Raw genomic sequence first — 22324 nt, 5'->3', positions numbered from 1 at the left:
GTCAGTCTATTTTTGTTCTGAGAAATGAAGGCTATTCCATGCGAGAAATTGAAGATCTCTTACAACACTGTTTTTAAAATTTATTTTACCTTTGTTTAACTAGGCAAATCAGTTAAGAACAAATTCTTATTTTCAATGACGTCCTAAGAACAGAGTTAACTGCCTGTTCAGGGGTAGAACAAGATTTGTACCTTGTCAGCTTGGGGATTTGAACTTGCAACCTTTCGGTTACTAGTCCAACACTCTCACCACTAGGCTACCCTGCCGCCGTGTACTTGTCCCTTCACAGAACAGCTAAACTGGCTCTAACCAGAATAGAAAGAGGCGTTGGAGGCCGCGGTGCACAACTGAGCAAGAGGACAAGTACTTTAGAATATCTAGTTTGAGAAACAGACGCCTCACAAGTCCTCAACTGGCAGCTTCATTTTAAATAGTACCCACAAAACACCAGTCTCAACATCAACAGTGAAGAGGTGACTCTGGGATGCTGGCATTCTAGGCAGAGTTCCTCTGTCCAGTGTCTGTGTTCTTTGCACATCTTAATCTTTTATTTATATTGGCCAGTCTGAGATATGGCTTTTTCTTTGCAACTCTTTTGAGAAGGCAGTTTCATCTGTGGATTTGCCCTTTAAACAGCTGCATATTATCAAGATATCAGTGTCACAAAAAAAGTTAACCAATAGGCCTATAGCAAATGCAGCATATGGCATTCATTTTTCACATGTAAATAGCAATTTTCTGTAGTGCTCAAAGCTTGCTATTCCATGAGTGCATTATTTATTTTCAGCTCGAATCAGTCCTCCGTGACAACAAAATAAACAACATTGGGCTGGCTAATAAGTCCTTCGTTTTGGGGTTATGCTCAGGTAAAATCATTTGGCTAATCTATACTTCTTTATTTCCAAGTCCTATTCTTGAAGATTAACGGGTATAACATCTATTGGACTGACTGGAATTCTGATAAGACTGTTTTTTAAATGTAAATTTAATCGTTTTATATGTAGTAGAAAGCGATGGGTTAGAAGAAGCCTACATAACCAACTCATATGTAAACTTCAACATTTATTTATCCTGCAATACATTTGGTTCAATTGGTAACATACATTTTTGTATTCTTCTAGGGCCTCTTAAGGGGTAAGAAATCTACAAGTAACTAAAAATGTTACGTTACTGAGTTTGGATAATCCAAAAGTTACATTACTGATAACAATTTTGGACAGGTGACCAGTAACTGTACTTAGAAAGTAACCTACCCAACCCTGGGTGGGACACAGATCATGGACGCAGTAAAGAAGTCAAGCCAGAGGAGTGAGTCACAAACTGACACTTTTACTGAAACACAGGCAGAAATCAGCTTACAGAGCTGGTGCAGAAAAGCCCATGCAGTACAGTACAGATTATCTATCTATATATTCAACAGACAGAAATAATCAAACAGAAATGATCATCACTGAGTATGACTCAGGAGGCAAGAGCACAGATAAGTATCTTATCCATTTGTCAAAAACTACAATACAGCAGACAAATTCCAAATCAACAAACTGTATATCACCCCAAAAAAGTATATATTTTTCATGAAAATAAAGGAAACATCTAGAAAGCAAAAATGCTGAAAAAATAAAGAATATGTATTATATTCATCACTTATATTTTATTTTTTATTTCTGATGATGAAACGCTGGTCAGTCAACCCTGGTCTTGTAACAGCCTCGGGGTCAGGGTCGTCACAGTGACAAGGTGTTCCACTTCCAACAGGGTTAGGAGGAGCAAACCATCTCTATGGTACAGATGTAGGATCTTCATTTGATCACCCTGTTGCAGGACAACTTACTTTCCTGCAATGCAGGACATTTTAAAACGTGTAGTTCATGAGGTTTAAAAAGGCTTCTGAAGATTTTAATTTCAACTTTACAAAAATGTATCAACCAAAAAGTCTGTTAATCATAATAATTCACATTTCCTGTTGCTGCAGGATTATTGTCCTGGTGTAGCAAACTGACTCAAATGAAAATCCTACACCTGTAACCCTTGCTCACACAAGCAACCACGTCTTTCTGTACATCATCCTGTCCTCCTTGTTCCCTTGTTTATCGAGTCATTTAGTAGTGGTGACCCCATCTGTGCTCCCTCTCCTCCTCCTCCTCCTCCATCAAGCTGCCTTTGAACAGTGTGTGATTTAGCTAGATAAAGAGAAAAAAAAGACTGAACAACAGATCTGTTCCCAGTAAGAGAAGCACAGTTCATCTCCAAAGATGTTACACCCTCACCCGTCCCCTTTGCTTTCACACATTCTGTCCATTGTCCTCCTCTTGTGAGCCCTTGTACACCATATCCTCATCCTGCACGGGAGCGAAGAGAAGACGACTGTAGTCCCTTGTCCTGCAGCCCAGCTGTCCGTGCGTCTGTTTGTCTTCGTCCATGTCTGCCCGTACATACGTCCGACAGCTGGTCGATCGTTCTTTCATCTATTGATTCGTTCTTTTGTTCGGGCGGGGTGGGTGTTTGTGCTGCTGTGCTGGTGTCGTCCCGGGCGACGCACAGAAAGGAAGGGGTGTTCTCTGGAACGCCTTAGCTGGCTGAAGGGGGTGCCCCCCTCTTCCCCACCCCTCGTTGATGCCCTTTCTCCTTCTCTTCCTCCGGCGGCGGGGTTAGGTGTGGGGGTCTGCGCTTGCGTCAGTGGGCGGCTGGCGGACTCACTCCCTGCTCAGGCGAGACCGATGGTCCGCTCGCCCTGTCTTGCTCTCTCATTTGCTTGCTCCCTCGGCCAGACTCCAATCAGCATCTCCTAGGGGACAGAGCAGGGCTTTACTGTAGTAGCTGTCTCCAGAACACTCACTGGAGTATTTATCCCATCCTCAAATCCCCAAAACATCCATCCAAGATCCACCTCCTTTCCCCCACCCATCCTTCCCTCAACCTCCTGCCCCAATATCTGTCCCCATTCACTCCTTCAGTACCATCATTATTGCATCTCCTTCCATCCATAGGTTGCAATGGTCTAGCGTCTGTTCGTGAGAAAATGTAATTGTGAGTGACAATCCAAAATAAAGTTTTGTTATTCATCAAAAGCATACCGTAATTGTGTACTTTGCCATCAGTATCATGTAAGCATCTGTCAAATATATGTTAGGCATGAATATGATGCGTTATGTGGATCTAAATATCTAATTTCTGAGTTATTTTGTCACTTTTCCAAGACAAATATGAGGAAAGGACAAAGAACCACAAGCTATTTCTGTTCTGATGAAAATAGAAAGTTCGGGCAATCTTTATTTCCAAAAATAGAAAGGGATCTTTACAGCTTTAAGGAAAAATAATATGAAAATGCACTTTAGTGCCTGCAAAGCAGAACATATATATTTTCTTTCACTATGCAAAAATAAAGGGGGACAAGTCTGTATCTGATCAGAATACTCAAAACAAAATATTTTTTTGACAGTTGGGAGACATTAACCCTTTCCGTTTTTAACATAAGCAGGGCCTGAGTGCAGAATGCAGTCTGTCAGTAGCGTGTCCGACTGAGCTGGCTGGCCCTAGCCTCCTGGCCCTCATATCTGTTGTTTCTCTTGTGTTTCTCTTGCCTTTCTTGTCTGTCACGCTTTTCGTGCCTTTCATTTCTCTCCTGCTTTCTGTCCAGGTGCAGAGAACAAGGAGGGAGAGTCAGTGAGTTGACTAGCACCACGTCCTTCGACAGGATCCCATTCTAATGCCAACCCTATTCCCCCCCGCAGTGAATACAGGCTGTGTGTGATTGTATTTAGGTGTGGTGGTGATTAGGACACAAAACAAACTTTTCATTCCACCACTGTCCCAGCCACTGTGACTGCTGCATTTAAGAAAGTTCACCAGTCACTCAGACTTTCTACCAGTATTTATTTGGCTGGTGGTGTGCTGTTGATTCCAGGCCCTGGTGGTGTGCGTGTGTTGTGTAGTGGGTAGGTAAGTTGAGGAGCGAGTCTCACCTTCCTCCGGTCTTGAAGATGAGGTCGGCGTTGGGTGCCCCTTTGGGGTGTTGGTAGCGCGGGCGCCGCTCCCGGTTGGTGTTGGCAGGAGCGGGCCGCTGGGCCAGAGACGCCATCATTTCTACATAGCAAAAACCAAGAAGGTAAACACAATGCTACACAAACCAAGCGAGTTTAAGACAATGCTACAGAAAGAAATGCAACACAAACCACCAAGGTTAAAACAACGCTACACAAACCAACAACGTGGAGGCATGTTGAATTCTGGTCGTACTCCTGCTGCTTTCTCTTGTCATCTCTCAAAAACACTCCCCATTTCTTTTCCCAATGCCCCATTCTCCATCGGTCCCTCTTCTTATCAGTACTGTATAATAAAAGGGTGTCCAATCTAAAATGCATCTTTTGACAAACGAGTAAAGTAATGTGTAACTCCTCTAAGAAAACATCATGTCTCTTCCAAACCTCATGTCTCTTCCAAACCTCATGTCTCTTCCAAACCTCATGTCTCTTCCAAACCTCATGTCTCTTCCAAACCTCATGTCTCTTCCAAACCTCATGTCTCTTCCAAACCTCATGTCTCTTCCAAACCTTATGTCTATCATAATCCGTTACAAAACCTATTGGGAGTTTTAAACTCTTGTAGGATGGCCAGAACTAAATCAATGGAGGCGCGAGAAGAAAAGTAGGCAACAGTCAGGACAATTGCATTGCGTCAGCTAGGAGGATTCTCTGCAAGAATTAAGGCTACTGCTCCCTGACAGGCTCACTTTCCCATTGAACTCGTCATCTTTCTTTGAATCGGCAGTACATAAAACAATAGAGGTAAGATGGATATCGGTTTTGAGACATGACACATAGTATATTCATATTATACGCTTTTTCAGTTAGAAGATTTCACACAAGAACAAGCATCTCTGTGAAATGTCAACGGAGCACTGAGCGTATACCAAGTTCATTATTTTCAAAGCCTTTTACATTTAATTCAGCTCGTGTCATGCTAATTTAGCTTTTCTGCGACCTGCAGAAACAACTTTAAAGACGACAGCCACAAAATGTCAACTCTTCAAAAGATGCTACAAGGAACCTGTGTCGCTATTTCAACAGAGCACGGTGCTTACTCAAATCAAATCGACGTTTATTGGTCACGTACACAGATTTGTATTGCAGGTGCAGCGAAATGCTTGTATTTCTAGCTCCAACAGTGCAGTAACACACATAATGCATAAAGTTTAAAAAATTAAGAAATTAAGAAATATCAGAACGAGCAATGTCAGAATATATATAGATATATATATACACACACACACACACACACACACACACACACACACACACACACACACACACACACACACACACACACACACACACACACACACACACACACACACACACACACACACACACACACACACACACACACACACACACACACACACACACACACACACACACACACAGTACCAGTCAAAGGTTTGGACACACCTTCTCACTCCAGGGTTTTTCTTTATTCTATTTTCTACATTGTATGAAATATGAAATAACACATATGGAATCATGTAGTAACCAAAAAAAGTGTTAAACAAATCTAAATATATTTTCGATTCTTCAAAGTAGCCACCCATTACCTTGATGACAGCTTTGCACTCTTGGCATTCTTTCAACCAGCTACCTGGAATGCTTTTCCAACAGTTACCAGGAGAAGGAGTTACCACATATGTTGAGCACTTGTTGGCTGCTTTTCCTAACTCATCCCAAACCATCTCAATTGGGTTTGTAAAGGCACACACCTGTCTATATAAGGTTCCACAGTTGACAGTGCATGGCAAAGCAAAAACCAAGCCATGAGGTCAAAGGAATTGTCCGTAGAGCTCCGAGACAGGATTGTGTCAACGCACTGATCTGGGGATAGGTACAGCCTTGAAGGTCCCCAAGAACACAGTGGACTACATCATTCTTAAATGGAAGAAGTTTGTGACCACCAAGACTCTTCCTAGAGCTTCCCGCCTGGCCAAACTGAGCAATCTGGGGTGAATGGCCTTGGTCAGGGAGGTGACAAAGAGTTCCTTTGTGGAGATGGGAGAACCTTCCAGAAGAGAACCATTTTTGCAGCACTCCACCAATCTGGACTTTATGGTAGAGTGGCCAGACGGAAGCCACTCCTAAGTAAATGGCACATGACAGCCCGCTTAGTTTCCCAAAAGGCACCTAAAAATTCTCAGACCATGAGAAGCATGACTCTCTGGTCTGATGAAACCAAGATTGAACTCTTTGGCCTGAATGCCAAGCGTTACGTCTGGAGGAAACCTGGCACCATCCCTATGGTGAAGCATGATGGTGGCAGCATCATGCTGTGGGGATATTTTTCAGCGCCAGGGACAGGGAGACTAGTCAGGATCGAGGGAAAGCAGAACAGAGCAAAGTACAGAGAGATCCTTGGTGAAAACCTGCTCCAGAGTGCTCAGGACCTCAGACTGGGGCGAAGGTTCCCCTTCCAACAGGACAAACGACCCTAAGCACACAGCCAAGACAACGCAGGAGTGGCTTCGGGACTAGTCTCTGAATGTCCTTGAGTGGCCCAGCCAAAGCCCAGACTTGAACCTGATCGAACATCTCTGGAGAGACCTGAAAATAGCTGTACAGCGACTGACAGAGCTTGAGAGCATCTGCAGAGAATAGGAGAAACTCCCCAAATAGAGGTGTGCCAATATTGTAGTGTCCTACCCAAGAGGACTCGAGGCTGTAATCACTGCCAAAGGTGCTTCAACAAAGTGCTGAGTAAAGGGTCTGAATTTTTTGCTTTGTCATTATGGGGTACTGTGTGTAGATGGATTAAATAGTTTTTCCCCCTCATTAATTTTAGAATAAGGCAGTAACGTAACAAAAAAATGTAAAAGTAAAGGGGTCTGAACACTTTCCAAATGCACTGTACATATGAAGTGGGTAAAACAGTATGCAAACATTATTAAAGTGACCAGTGTTCAATGACTATGTACATAGGGCAGCAGTCTCTAAGGTGCAGGGTAGAGTACCGGGTGGTAGCCGGCTAGTAACAGTGACTAAGGTTCAGGGCAGGGTACTGGGCGGAGGCCGGCTAGTGGTGACTGTTTGTTTTTTTATCGGCTGTATTAGGTTATGAAATCCAACATTTTGGATATAAAGTTAATGATATGTTAGATAAAGACCACACCGAATGACTCAGAACATGAATAATCATATTTGCCTTGGTAAAATGTATTTTATAACATAAGGAAGTGACATTTTATCACCGAAGTGAGTTTTCACCCACTCGAGGCAGAGTGAGTAGACACCCTATTTAATACCTTGGTAGTCTTCTTGCTCCTGTCTCTCGTTGATGTCCAGAGTGAGCTTCTTCATCCTCATCCTCTCCTCCTGCTCTGCCTGCTGCTGGTTGAAGTGGTTGGCAGCCAGGTGGGAGGATAAAGGCACGTTCAGGATCTTAAACTGGAAAACAAGAGAGACAAAACAGAGACGCATTCAAGAACTTTAACTCCAGTTAGGAGATCTGAAACAGGCACATTAAGCATTGAGAAGGAGCAAGAGTTACATCTCATGCTGTCGGCAGACAATGGGACAAGTGTTCAGTATTCACACTGCAGAAACATGCTCTTCTGGCTCACTATTCAACCTTTTACAACATGCCCCGTGATGTTTGTGCTAAAACTCAAATGTGTTTCCCGGACGGAGGTCCAGGCAGCAGAGAAAGTGAGGGAGGGCCACTCCCATGGTGTGGAGCTGACAGAGGAATGCAGTGAATGTGTCTGACAGGGAGGGGTCCAGATATCTGTGACGCTTACTAACACACACTGAACCGCTTTATCCTCACCTCAGGAAACGCACTACAGGAGAGGATAGTGTGTTTAGCATGGGGGTGTATGGAGAGATACGTCATCTATAATGCATTAAGCAATTTATATAGCTTCATTTTACATCAACAAAAAACGTCTATAGCCGGTACTGTTATTTGGTCAAAACATAATGTTTACATAAGGTTTGTAATCCGGTAAATGTCCTTTAAAAGCAGTTGCTGGGAGTGTAGTGGACTGAGTTTAGAGAGGTTTACTTTTAACGTCTTGATTTTTCTGGACAGAGAATGTGTACACACTCTGAACCTACAACAGTAAAAGAGCTTGTCATCTCTACCCCACCACCATTCATTCCACCAGCGGACTGGGCCTAAACACACACACACACACACACACACACACACACACACACACACACACACACACACACACACACACACACACACACACACACACACACACACACACACACACACACACACACACACACACACACACACACACACACACACACACACACACACACACACACACACACACAGCTCAGAGTCAATATTATCACTGGGTCTGTCTGACAGTGCTGATTCTGTGGAGGAATCTGACTGAACTAACAGCGAAGGAGACTTCAACAAGTTAGTATGTGTGCGTGCGTGTACCTGCTGTTTGTTGCCCTTGCGCGTGAGCATGACAAACTGCATGGTGTCTGAGATGCCTCCGTCTCCCTCTCCAGAGCAGATGGGTCCTCCAGGGCCTTTCTTCAGCTGGCTCTTCAGCTGCAGGGGGATGGCCACGTCCAACTGGTGCACCTTCACCGCCTCCCCACTCCGCTGCTACACACGCAGCACACACGCACACGCACACGCACACACGCACACACACACACACACGCACACACACACACACACACACACACACACACACACACACACACACACACACACACACACACACACACACACACACACACACACACACACACACACACACACACACACACTAACTCCTGTTAATACCCGTCTATTTAACAAAAGTAGTACAGTACTACGGACATAGTGACTGTGGCACACAGATTAGAGAGAATAGGAGAGATACTGTACCTGCAGGTTCTCCAGCATCATCTTGTCCAGAGCCTGGATGAAGTCCTCATCCTCAGCACATGCCACATGCTTCAGACCGCCACCACGGATGGTCACCTCCTACAGGACAAGACCGTCAGCAACACAATAACCTCTCTCCCTTTCTCCCTCTCCTTAACATCTTCTTACATTGTTCTCCTCGTCCGTCTCGTTCTCCTTGTTGGAGTCGGTCAGATAGTCAGTGTTCTCCTCCTCCTCTTCCTCCCGCTCCTCTTCCTCATTCTCAGACCCTTCCTGGAACACACAGCAGGTTCTTAGATGGGGGGGGGGGATTGTGTGCTAGCTTCTGTAAGGTAGAAAAACAAAACACTAAACCCGGAGAGCTATGTTGTACATCGGGCATGATAAGAGTTGAGTCAACATATCAATCTACCAACACAACAAGATGACCCGCTTCCTTATACAGTATCTTGCTTAGGACTGGGCTTCTGTCCTCAGTTTGCGACCCCCCCCCCCCCTACAAAACTAGGGGTGAGGGCCAAATGAATGAATGATAGATGAGTGAACGAGTGAGAGATCTAGTATCCACCTATTATGAGAGACTTGTGTCTTAGAGATGCAATGAATGAATGGATGAATAAAAAAATTGACAGAATCACTTCTTCCTCTAGCTCGTTCATCTCGCTCTCATTGCCAGACTGTTCCTCTGTGTCCGCCCCTCCCTCTTCGTCGTCATCCTCGTCATCCTCGTCTAGAGCCTCGCCTTCACTCCCCATGGCACTGGAGGGCCGGCCGTCCTTCTGTCCATCCATGGCCAGTCCTGCAGGACACAAACATACACACACACACACACACACACACACACACACACACACACACACACACACACACACACACACACACACACACACACACACACACACACACACACACACACACACACACACACACACACACACACACACACACACACACACACACACACACACACCTTCATTTGAATGGCGCAGTGTCAGGTTGCAAGACTAAGTCTTGAAGCAAGAGACTTCGAGAGAAAACAGATGCTTGGGGAGACCATGAATATAACTTCAGAAGCCTGATGAGCTGAGAGCAGTAGAGGAGCAGATAGATGTATAGTTAAGAGACGCTACTAAGCAGTAGAACTTAGTTAAGGAGGGTTCGGCAGAGGCAGAGGAATGCCTTCAGTGCCTTATCTTGGTTAAAGGATGAATGGCGAAACAATGAGGCCACTGTACAGCCTGTGGCTTACATCACCCTCATCAATCACTCATAACACTCACGGTACTGACGGACAGACACGGACAGGGTTTTTCAAAAGCGCTCTCTCTCGCATTCCACGTCAGCACCTTGAAACCTGGAAACAATGTTCTGTGCCTGGGTTAATACAGCGGACTACTTGTTCTGTGACTCAGAACGCATCACACCCGCTAAGCGAATGCTTCCTTCTTCCTCCTCTGTGTCCCATGGGGAATTTCATGATCTACATCCTGTCGGTCTCTTGATTGTTTCTCTATCTCTGTGCATCTCTTTACTTTCCTCTCCATCAGATAGCTGACCAACTGCGTTTCACCTAAAGAAACACTTTCAGTATTGTGCCACTTTAGAACAGCAGGCGCAATAGGGCTATGTTGTATTTGACAATATCATTGTCACTGGGATGTCACTCAGGTATTTATTAATATTCCCCTATAACCCTGAAGTGAACATTTACTTGAGTAAATGTGTTTTTGTTTGTGCAGACTTAAGAGTGTGCGCTTTAAGTGGCAGTCTACAGTGCAGGCAGGTCTGACTGCTGTGTGTTTGTGGTATATGTGTGAGAGGGCCAGGTATGTGTGTTATTATGAGGGAATTAGACCTGTCTGACAGACAGAGAGTGGTATGAGCTGAAGCAGCCTCCTACACACGGGGGAATGTTGCTCAGCAGGGAGGACAGAGAGCAGGAGTGGGCCAACCTGAGGAGCTAGCTGCTACAGCAACATATTTCTGAGGCCTGCAGGCACACACACACACGCACTAGAAACATGTGGGGGACTCGTGTATGACAATGATCTTTAACAACCTTGTTGTAGTGTGCGTGTGTGTGTGCATGTGTGTGTGCCCTTATGCACGCATTCCTGTGTGTCTGTCAATCGCTCTCTCTCCGTCTCTTACCCAGTTTAACAAGGAACTCCCTCTCCAACTCGGTGACGTGTCGTGTGGAGTCTTCCAGGGAGATGCAGAGCTTCATCTTGGGCCGGAGAAGCTCCAGGGTGTCACTGATCATGTAGTCAATGTCGATGGGGAACTGGTGTTCCGCACTCCACACCTCCACACTCTTCTTCCACCAGATATACCTCTGGAGGACAGACAACAACACATCGCAATTTAGGGACAGTCTTGTAACGAATTCATGTATTTGACATCGTCACAACAGTATCAAAAACCATTCATGGTGAGAGAGAGAGAGAGAGAGAGAGAGAGAGAGAGAGAGAGAGAGAGAGAGAGAGAGAGAGAGAGAGAGAGAGAGAGAGAGAGAGAGAGAGAGAGAGAGAGAGAGAGAGAGAGAGAGAGAGAGAGAGAGAGAGAGAGAGAGAGAGAGAGAGAGAGAGAGAGAGAGAGAGAGAGAGAGGCTGAGAGGAGTGAAATAAGGGGAGGTTAAAAGGTCATACCAACTGACCTGGAAGTAGATGAGGAAGCAGTCCAGCTTCCTCTTGCTGGAGCCGCGGTCAAAGTACTGTCCGCAGGTGTCAAGCAGGGTGCAGACCATGCGGATGCGGAACAGGTGCTCGGGGGGGTCCAGGGGGCTGGGGCTGCCGTCCGGGTTCACGCCGAACGAGATGAAGGAGAAGAGGGTGCGGAAGATGACCGCTGACTCCACCATGCGGTAGTTGTAGAGCTCCCCCAGAAACTTGGCACTGCTGATCCGACGCTGGTTGAACTTGGGCTGGTTCACCTGCAAAGGAGAGGGGAGAAGGAGCGATGATGGGGGGTGAGATCGAGGAGAAAACGGGTGAGATGGATAGACATGGAGAGGAGGGGGAGAGATGAGAGAAAGCAGGTGAGGTGGAATGGCAGAAAGGTGTTGAATTTGAGTGCATCTGTGCTCAGAAACACCATGAATAAGCCCCAGGGAAGACTTCACCCACATGAACCTCAGATTTAGCACTCAATTTGTTACTGTGTGTCACGCAAACCACATATCTGAACCAGAAACAAGCAGTTCGACAGCCTGTTCACACGGTATACAACACGTAGCCTCAACAATCACTCATTCAAGTCATAAAAAAAAGTACCATCAATCTCTCCTGCTCGGGCTCTTCACATAGCCCTTACATCCAGGAATGAACTCTTGAATCTGGGCCTGACTCCAACCAGCTCCTCCTCCCTGGTCCTCACCTCCAATCCCAGAAAGAGCTCACCACCCTGGGCTTGCCTTGCCCTCCCCACACCCTCCCATGGTGCTCACCTCCATTCCCAGGCGGATGTCCTCCAGGACCCCATCCACCACGTGGATGCCCACGTCCTCCTGGTAGGCCACTAGGCCGGCCAGCAGGTTGGCCACACAGTGAATGCTGTTGTACTTGATGTTCCAGATGTTGACCATGCAACAGATCAGGTAGCCTTTAGACTCTGGGTCCTGCCAGGGGGAGTTTACGCATCTGCCTCAACACCTACGGTAGGGGAGGGAGGAGAGAAGGGGATGGAGAGGAAGGAGACAAGGAAGAGGGAGACAAGGAAGCGGAGAACGAGAAGGGAGAGGAAAGATGATAATCGGCAGGTGTTTGATACTTCTGTTGTGGTTTAGGTTTTTGGTAAGTTAAATAAATTACAGACTAATCGGGCGGGGGGGGGGGGTTCAAGACCCCCCCCCCAAACCTCTCTATAGTGTTTTGATGAATATGCATCAGCCAGTGACTGTATAAATGAGGCACCATAAAAATAAAATGTAAAGCCTTTCGTGAACTAGCACTTGCGCGTGACTTTTATCCCCCCTTACTGACTTCAAGTTGAATTAGTCGTATATGTACGGGATACACATGGTATACACCTGTCCAACTAAATGCTTACTTGCAGGTCCCTTCTTGAAAATGCAACAAGAATACGAAAAAAAAGAATAATTGGCAGTAGAATAGAATAACACAGTAAGTATAATACAGGAAGGCACCATTTATAGTTCAATATTTACATGTGTACTGGGGACGGGGAGGGTGGGGGGCAAGGGTATAAATAGAGCTGTATAATAAGAGTCTGGTCGCGGCAGTTGTGATGTGTGTGTAGCATGAGTGTACAAAATATTAGTAAAACCTTCCTAATATTGAGTTGCTCCCCTTTTGCCTTCAAAACAGCCTCAATTTGTCGAGGCATGGACTCTACAAGGTGGCGCAACCGTTCCAGTGAAAGTTCCAGAGGTCTAAATATGATACCCCCCCCAAAAAAAATACTAACCTCCACTGTTACTGTAATCATCAGAGGTTAGCATATCTTGGGGGTTATGACATTTGCGCCTCTAACTTTCTCATTCATAGCGATTCATTCAGGATGATCCGTAGCATCAAGGTAGCATCCACATTAATGTAGAATGTAGAAACACATTCTACTCTTATTTACAATAAAAGCGACTCCAAAATGACGCAATACATTATGCACCATTCATTTCTATTGGGCACAAAATGATCTGAAACACAGCAGATGTATCCAACAAGTTTGTATAGTCATTGCGTGCTAGGAATATTTGACCAAATACATTTGACTATTATAATACACATGAGTGAATTTGACCCAATAACTTTGGTCCCCTAAAACGCGGGGACTATGGACAAAAATGTATGTAATTTATAATAATAATAATAATAATAATAATAATATATGCCATTTAGCAGACACTTTTATCCAAAGCGACTTACAGTCATGTGTGCATACATTCTACGTATGGGTGGTCCCGGGGATCGAACCCACTACCCTGGCGTTACAAGCAACATGCTCTACCAACTGAGCTACAGAAGGACCACACACACAAGGACCAATTTCATAAACCGTTCACCCGATATGGATCAAAATACCTTCAAATTAAAGCTGACAGTCTGCACTTTAACCTCATAGTATCATTTCAACTGCAAAGTGCTGGAGTATCGAGGCAAAACAACAAACAAACGTGTCACAGTCCCAATACTTTTGGAGCTGCACTGTATCTTAAGATGAATGCACTAACTGTCAGTTGCTCTGGATACGATCGTCTGCTAAGTGACTCAAATGTAATAATATTCATACCTTCTCCGTGGTGACCTTGGAGAGGTCCTTGTAGAGCAGTTTGCGGATGTACTCCTGCAGCGGGGGCCTCTTCTTCCTGACAGTCTTCTCCATGGGCGGAGGGTTGCAGTAGTAGTAGGCATTCTCCACCATGGTCACGTAGCGAGCATCCAGGTGCTGCGCCTGCTTCTTACGCATCATTTGCTCCTGAAACAAGCAAACATACAAAAACAAGTGAGCCATTCAATATAGAACCCAACTAAAAGCCCCCCAAAAAGGTTTGTTATCTTATTATCCTGCTAAACGTAACCTAGAAAATATGGCAGCTGTTCACGCGACATGAATAACCTCGTCCAAATGCAAATTAAGGGACAATAAAGATGGATTAATAGCACCTTATAAATCAGATTTAACCCTGGATTTCGGCACCAGTTAGGAAGGCCAAGACATGTCTCTCTCCGGGACTTTGGATGCACTCCAAAACCTTTGAGGAATTCCAGTATCGTGTTTGATAGGTGTGTGTGCTTGTACATTAGTGGAGGCTGCTGAGGGGAGAACGGCTCCTAATAATAGCCGGAACGGAGCAAATGGAACGGCATCAAACACCTGGAAACCATGTGTCCAAACTATTCAAAGAAATGCCACCGATTCTGCTCCAGTCATTACCACGAGGCCGTTCTCCCTAATTAAAGGTTTCGCCAACCTCCTGTGCTGTATACGTACGTGTGTGCATTGCCGTGTGTGTGGGCGTGTGTGTGTGTTTGTACCAGAAGGACGCTGGTCCGGAGGTGGGAGTCGGGGGATCGGAAGAGGAAGCGTCCACTGGTTTCCAGCAGAGTGCAGGCCATCTCTATGTGGTGGTGGGAGAAGTCTGACAGCAGCATCTGTAGAGCAACACACACACACAAACACACACATCACTCAGTAACATGATGATGACAGTGTAATACAATAATTGTAACAGTAACCTAGTTTCCATTCACAGTTTTTATGCGAGTAAAGTCATGTCATATATACTTTTTTTAAAATCACGACAGGCGTGATGGAGACAGGAAGTGTCAGTACAATTTCATAAATGTCGACAAACAATTTGTTCGTTCGACGTGGTGGGATCATTTTGTGTCGGTAAATTGAATTATGTGACAATTGCAGTGAAAACTCCTTCATGCGCAAATATTGATATAATAAAACCATCATGATGATATAAACTTGGGAGTCACGAGGAATGCTGGATATGAAGTTGTACTACCACTACGGCATGGAAAACTATTAAGAGTTTATAGGCAGCTGAAATAAGTTCTGATGAACTTCATGGTGGTTAAGTGATGGATGGTGATGAGCTTTGAAGGTGTTATTTGAATGCTGGTGACGTGATGATGGATGCAAGGCTGCCAACTATCAAATGCAAATGATATTGCTCTTATCCATATCTCATCATATAAGTTATAACCTACCCTGTCCACTTTATCAGCAAACTGTTGTCTCGAGAGCATGCGCCAAAACCAGATTGGGCAAGTTACCTATTTATCGCGACAGTTTTGGTGACAAAACCCTTGGTAGAGTTAAAAATGCTTTTTATTTGGTACATGAAAAACGCGCACAGAATTTTATCAGTTTGATGGAAACACACCTCTTGTTGGAATATTTGAAAATTGTTTTTTCTTCTTCAGATTTTAGAATAGTTGTATGAAAATCTGTCAACCAATTGGATGGAAACCTAGCTAATGAAAGCACAGCTTCCTGGTGAAAGAGAAGCATCCCCTACCTTCAGACAATGCAGAGTGTCCGTTTTAGAGAAGAGCTTGAACTTCGCCAGCTCCCCGATAAACCGTACAGTTTTATTTTTGGTTTCGATGTTGATCTGGTCCTTCTTCCGGATCTACAAAGCAACACAGCAAGCATTCTGTATTGATATCTCCTTCAAAACTGTTTGTTTCCTTCAGTACAGGTCCTATTTGAATGAGGCGGTGGTTCTGTATGAAAGATACAACAAAGACGAAGGTGTTAATAGTTGTTGTAAAGTCTTGGGACCTACATGGAACCTGAAGTCTCCTTTGAGTATGGAGCACAGGTCATCGGCCACATCTGACATGCAGGGGTGAAGGGTGGCCACCAGACGGGAGTAAAAGGGCAGCAGATCCAACCTGGAAGAACACAACACAACCATGAGCTTTACAATGGTGTTAGTACCATTGACTCCTTTATGCCATTTCAAATTAAATGAGCAACGGCACCACCTAGTGGGGAAAAGGGACAAGAAAAACAACAACATTCCCACACAAATCAATCCATTATCAAATCCTTCCAAATGAACTATTTGCCTGTGTGTGTGTGCTTTGTCAGGGAACAGTGAAGAAAGTCTGGACCAGCTTCCTGATCAAATCCTTTCAAATGAACTATCTGCTTTATAGTGAGTCTGGTACCTTTGTCTGGGAACGGTGAAGAGAGCCCGGACCAGCTTCCTCCTGTTTGACTTGGTGTTCATGTTCATGCAGAAATCCATGGCAGCCTGTGAACAAACACACAAACGGTCAGACTAATTCACTGCACAATTGCGTATTTAGTACCACATTCCCTGTGAATCATTGCCTTTGTGGCTAAACTCAAATTGTCACGCATGGAATAGATCCATCTGGTATGCTGAAGGTGTGTTGTGTTTTCTCCTTGCCTTGTCTATGAGGTCTCTGTTGACGCAGTTGGGAAGCTGCTGGATGAAAGCGTCCACGATGAGCTTCAGGTGGGACCCGGTGCTTGCCTCCTCATCCTCTTGTTCTTCACACGGAAACAGGGAGGACACAGTCAAACATGAATACAACAAAGTCATGCTCCAAATATCCCCTTAGCGAACTTAAAGAGTCCCTCAGCGACAGAAACAGCAAAGACATAGCATAGGTATAGACCTAAGAATGGAGTTGATACATGTGGAATATTAGAAACCTTGTGAATGACTGTCTGGTTTCCACATGCTCAGCAACACACCTCTGTTTACTTGATTGGCCCTGAGCACCCATGAGTGGGCTCGAGCTCTGTTTCCCTGACCTCTCTCATACCCTAACTTGAGCCCTGGAAGAGACACACAAACACCAAGACACTGTCCATGTCAATAACCAACATGCCTCCTCTATCCAGAGGCTGTAGATATTCGATTATTGCCGCCCTCTTGATGTAACTGTCAAAATGGACAGCTGGCAGTGCAAAGCGCTGGGTGTTGTGTGCTGCTTGGTGGGTAGAGAATACCTTCATCTTTACCTTGCTCGTCCAATAGTTTTTTGGCAAGCTCTGCCTCGTTCTCTGCCTCGTCAGGTCCATCCAGCTCCAGAGGGTCATCAGCGATGTCTAGAGCCTCGAGCTCCAACTCCAACTCCTCTGTGGTGGCCGCAGCCTCTTTAGCCTCTGAGGAAAGGATACAGCAACAAGAGAAGGGTCATTCAGACAGTGCGAGTCCGTGTGTGTGTGCATGCGTGCATGTGTGTATGCGGCTGTACCTTTACCAGCAGCCTCTTCTTTGTCCTTGCCCTTCTCGTTATCTTTGAACAGGATGGCGGGGACAAAGGCCTTCAGGTCCACCATGTTCTCATAGAAGTTCCTGGCATCCTCGTCCTCCCAGATGCCCCCCTCCAGGTCATACTCCCCGGGCTTCCCAGGGGTGAAGATGTCAATGCCAGGGCCGTGCTCTATCACACAGAGAGGAGATGGTTAGATACATACAGACACATTTACATTTACATTTAAGTCATTTAGCAGACGCTCTTATCCAGAGCGACTTACAAATTGGACACCAAAGACTGTTGGCTACATATAACCAACAGCAAAAAAACATGATAACAATGTGGCTTTATAACAAAAATCACCCAAAATGACAACAAAATGCACAGTCTTTATATTGTTCCAAAGTAAATACCAAAGTATATACCAAAATATACCAAAATACCAAAGTAAAAAAGAGTATACAAGGATTGTTATTCTTTACCTTCCTGCACAGTCTTGTCCAGTGGAAGTTCTGGCATGTTCTCATCCAGAAAGTCAGCCAGAGACTGGGTGTTAGCCAGCAACTTCTGGTAGGATGTAGCAAACTCCTCATACTGCTTGTGTCTGTCCTCACTCAGCTCCCCTTTGGAGTGGAGGATACGCCTGGAGGAAGAAAAAACATGGAGGTGTCAGTATGTACACTAAAAGACATTTAGCATGTTACTCAAAATGGCTATGCGTCTTGTGCTGTGGCAGGAGTATACACTGAAATCAATAATACAAGAGAAGTTGTGAGATGGGTCATGTTGAAAGAATTCTCCCAGGAAGCCTAGACCCCATCACCTGTTCTGCCTCTCGATGTTCTGCAACTCGCGGTGGTCCTTCTTCAGGTGCTTGGTGAGCGAGGTGAAGTACTCCCTCAGAAGGTTCTGGAAGGGCTGCTGCTTCTCCGTGTTGATGATCTCACTGGGAGGGAAGGCCAGACCAAACTTCTCCCGTGCAGCCTTCACTTTGCGAGGCACCAGGCCCGCGATGTCGTCCCCGCAGTGCTTACAGAAGCTGATGACCACCGACACATGCGTGTGTGTCTCGCGGTCTGTCCCGATGATGTTCTTCAGCTGCTCGTAGATGAGCGAAAGGCCCTCCTTGTCCGTAAACAGGCCCACGATGGTAAGCTCTGCGATGAAGCGCAGGTCGGTGCGCAGCTTGCTCACGTTGGGTGCCTTCTCCTCCTTGCGCGCCTCAAAGTGCCTCTTCCAGGCTTGGAGGAGCAATGGGGCAAATTCAGCGTAGCGTTGGTGAAAGAGGGAGCATAGGTGCACGGCGCAGCCCACATCAGAGATCTTCAGCTTGGCCTCCACCACCGAGCCCACCGCCTCGCCGATGTACTTGCTGAGGTTGAGCGAGCCGAAGTCATTGGAGAGGGCTTCACGCTGCTGCTCAGTGAGCGTGCGCAGCTTCTTGACGAAGGCCGTATTCTTCTTCAAGCTGGAGTCAAGGCGGCTAAAGAAGGTTTCCTCGGGACGGCCCTCGTGGGCGTTCTGGTTGCGGATGCGCAGCTCCTTCCGGCACTGGTGGCGCTCCCAGGCCTCCTGGTGGAGCTGGTGACCCTCTTCCTTCTCCCTGGAGTGGGAAGAAAGATGGAGAATCAAGTTAGCAATTATCGGAATTCACAAATACTAACCATACACAAAGTTAATGATGTTGAGAGCACCTACAGTAGATACATTACTATGGTGGTTCCACCCCTGAGCTCTTACTTGAGTTGAGCTGCCTCCTCTTCACGCTGTCTCTTGGCCTCCTCCTCCTGAACTTTCCTCTCCTGCTCCTCCTGCTGCTTCTTCTCATCTTCCTCCTTCTTCCTCTGCTCCTCCTCTGCCTTCAGTTTCTCCTCTTCTTTCCGTTTCCGCTCCTTTTCTTCCTTCTTTCTTTTGTCCTCCTCGAGTCTTCTCCTCTTTTCCTCTGCGGCCTTACCGACATCTTTCTTGCCACTCATCTTTGCCTCATCCTTCACTTTATCCCGGGAGGAGGTGGGCCGTCTATCACCCTCTCTGTCTTTCTCCTTGTTACTAAAGGAGCTCACCTCTTTCTCATCCATGTTTAATAATCTCTTGCCCTCAGCAAGCATTCTAGAAAAACAAAGTTGAATCATTCACATTAGCAGTGTTACCCATATCAGTGCTAGGCAAGCCTAGTTAATAACGTTGGGCCAGTAACCGAAATATTGCTAGATTGGATCCCCGAGCTGACATGGTAAAAATCTGTCGTTCTGCCCCTGAACAAGGAAGTTAACCCACTGTTCCTAGGCCCTGTCATTGTAAATAAGAATGTGTTCTTAACTGACTTGTCTAGTTAAATAAAGGTTCAATAAAAAAACATTGAACCCTAGAGGCCTGAATATTGACTTTGATCTCAGGCCCTTCTTATGAACAAATGTTTCCTTAATAAACAGCTTAAACACCTAATATGTTCCCCCTGTTGATGATGCTCATTGTATATTAGGGTTGAACAAAATTATTTCATGTAACACAAATGAAATGAAATACGAAATTATGTGAAATTGAATTAAACAATATTGTATGTTGATGCTAATATGATTTACAATATTCCATTATGTTTCTATATGATAACAATAGCGTAATATATTTAATATGCCATATACTATTTTTTAACAGTTTCACTAATTAATTTGAATTAACTTAATAATTATGACACACCCCTCACTACTCTCATTGGTTACACTAATTGCACTGTTTGTCTACATAACCAGGTTCAAGTACTCATGATATTACCCTGAAGAAGGCACAGTGACCCTGAAACGTTGGTAAATACCCATTCAATTGCTGGGAGTTTATACATTTACATTTAAGTCATTTAGCAGACGCTCTTATCCAGAGTGTGCCACTTAAGTTTATTCGCTGTTCGCCAGTACCTATGCATAAACTATTCTGGGTGTGGGCAAGGTCATGTTTTTTTTTTATTAAAAAAAATAATTCAACTTTGACTACGTTAATATTCGTTGATCATATCATTGGCTAATTCACATTTCTAGCTACACATGTGTCACAAAATGTCGCTATAACAGTACTAGCACTGTTGGTTAGCGCCTGTAAGTAGGCATTTCACTGTACACCTGTTGTATTCGACTCAAGTGACAAACTTTGATTTGTGACTGACCGAGTTGCTAAAAGTTTGAGCCAGCCGTTGGTGAAAGCGTCACAATATGAAATGTCAGTGATTATATATTGCAATAGCGTTCGCTAGTTATTTTCAAATCTCCGCCAACTACCATATCTAGGTAATGTCATAAAATGCATAAAACCTCAAAGTTGACTACACGCGAATTACATGTTTGCCAACGTGCGTTATGAGCCTATTTGACTCTTAAATTGCATTTCTGATAGTGCTGTTTAGGTAACGTTAGCTATGCTGACATTGTCTTACCTACGACGCACGTATAGCTAACATAACATGAACTAAGCTAACTTGCTGAACACAACGGTTAGGTAAGAACCGTAATTTAGAAATTGTACGACTACTATGTGCAATTATTTTATAACTACGAAAAAGTGTCTAAATGTTTTTACCACCAGTTTTGACAAAACTGCACACATTAAGCCAAAGTTACGTTGCTAACGCGTTAGCTAGATAACTGTTAGGCCACTTCGGATTGAGTCGCGACTCGAGAGGTAAACAAATGCCTTGGTAGCCCGCGAACATTAAGATCGTCGATGTCAATCGTCTACATAAACCAAAAACAAGCGTCAACATATTAGTAATTATTACATATCGTTCATTATATAATATAATCTAAAACCAAAGTATTACCTTCGATTTCTCTCAAAATAAACATCGGACTTGTGTTGATAAGTAAAAATGATTTCCTTGTGCGGCAAAGGACCCCTTGGATTAGGCACCAAATAATTTGCCTGAAAGCAAATGTAGGGTCTAATCTGCTTTGTTTATTTAATGGATAAGCAAATTGGACATATTTAGTATAGTAGTATTTATCAGTAGATAAATTGAACTACACCAATTTTATAATTTAGTTATGTATTCATGGTACATTAATTTAGACAGGCAATGTTGCAGATTATATTAGGGAGTGGGTCTCTGTTGTGTCTGCTGGAGCAACAGTTGCGGCAGAGAGTTCCAGTCAATTATTTATACTTTAGTCATTCAGCAGATTTACAGGAGCAATTGTGGTTCAATGCCTTGGTCAAGGGCACATCTACAGATTTGTCACCTGATCAGCTCGGGGATTCAAACCAGCGATCTTTCGGGTTATTGGCCTAACACTCTTAACTGCTGTGGGTAAAGAATTAACGGTCTAAACTGATAAATATTCGGTTATCACTTTTTATTTCGTTTACTGTCGATGTCTGCATGCATAATAGAAAACATAACTAATGCTACGAAATATTATACATTTGAGTAAAACATTATCCTATTATCCATTATATACATTTATAGAAATGTGTTATGGTTTCAATAGTCTAAAAGTTTCCATTCTATTTTTGTCAGTTTTCCCTCATCTATTACTGATAAGAGAACAAATTCAATGGAGAGAACTTGCTTTACCGGTCCACAGTGGCGATTTTAGCATGTAAATCTTGGTGGTACAAAGCATCATTTACTGCCTTTAACAAAAACATAGTTAAGACTCCAGATTTTATTTTAACTAGGCAAGTCAGTTTAAAAAAAATCTTACTTACAATGAAGGCCTAGGAACAGTGGGTTGGAG

At 44.5% G+C, this 22324-nt stretch overlaps 1 protein-coding gene across 1 annotated transcript; it reads right to left on the bottom strand.

Annotated features, from left to right (window-relative positions):
- Nucleotides 1-1308: 1308 nt before the first annotated feature.
- Nucleotides 1309-21483, bottom strand: LOC124013772 (regulator of nonsense transcripts 2-like). Its single transcript, XM_046328276.1, is given in 24 exon segments — nt 1309-2785; nt 2958-3005; nt 3963-4083; nt 7286-7427; nt 8446-8619; nt 8887-8985; nt 9055-9159; nt 9525-9685; nt 11038-11221; nt 11543-11818; nt 12332-12511; nt 12513-12536; nt 14134-14319; nt 14880-14996; nt 15878-15991; nt 16148-16256; nt 16536-16621; nt 16781-16884; nt 17362-17505; nt 17598-17786; nt 18083-18243; nt 18424-19203; nt 19341-19709; nt 21409-21483. Coding segments are annotated over 22 exon segments (3831 nt in total). The 5' UTR covers nt 19709; nt 21409-21483; the 3' UTR covers nt 1309-2785; nt 2958-2998.
- Between the last annotated feature and the right edge of the window lie 841 nt (nt 21484-22324).

Source organism: Oncorhynchus gorbuscha, linkage group LG25 (genome assembly GCF_021184085.1).
Source record: "Oncorhynchus gorbuscha isolate QuinsamMale2020 ecotype Even-year linkage group LG25, OgorEven_v1.0, whole genome shotgun sequence".
NCBI lineage: Eukaryota > Metazoa > Chordata > Actinopteri > Salmoniformes > Salmonidae > Oncorhynchus > Oncorhynchus gorbuscha.
This window is presented reverse-complemented; position numbering and strand designations above follow the sequence as displayed.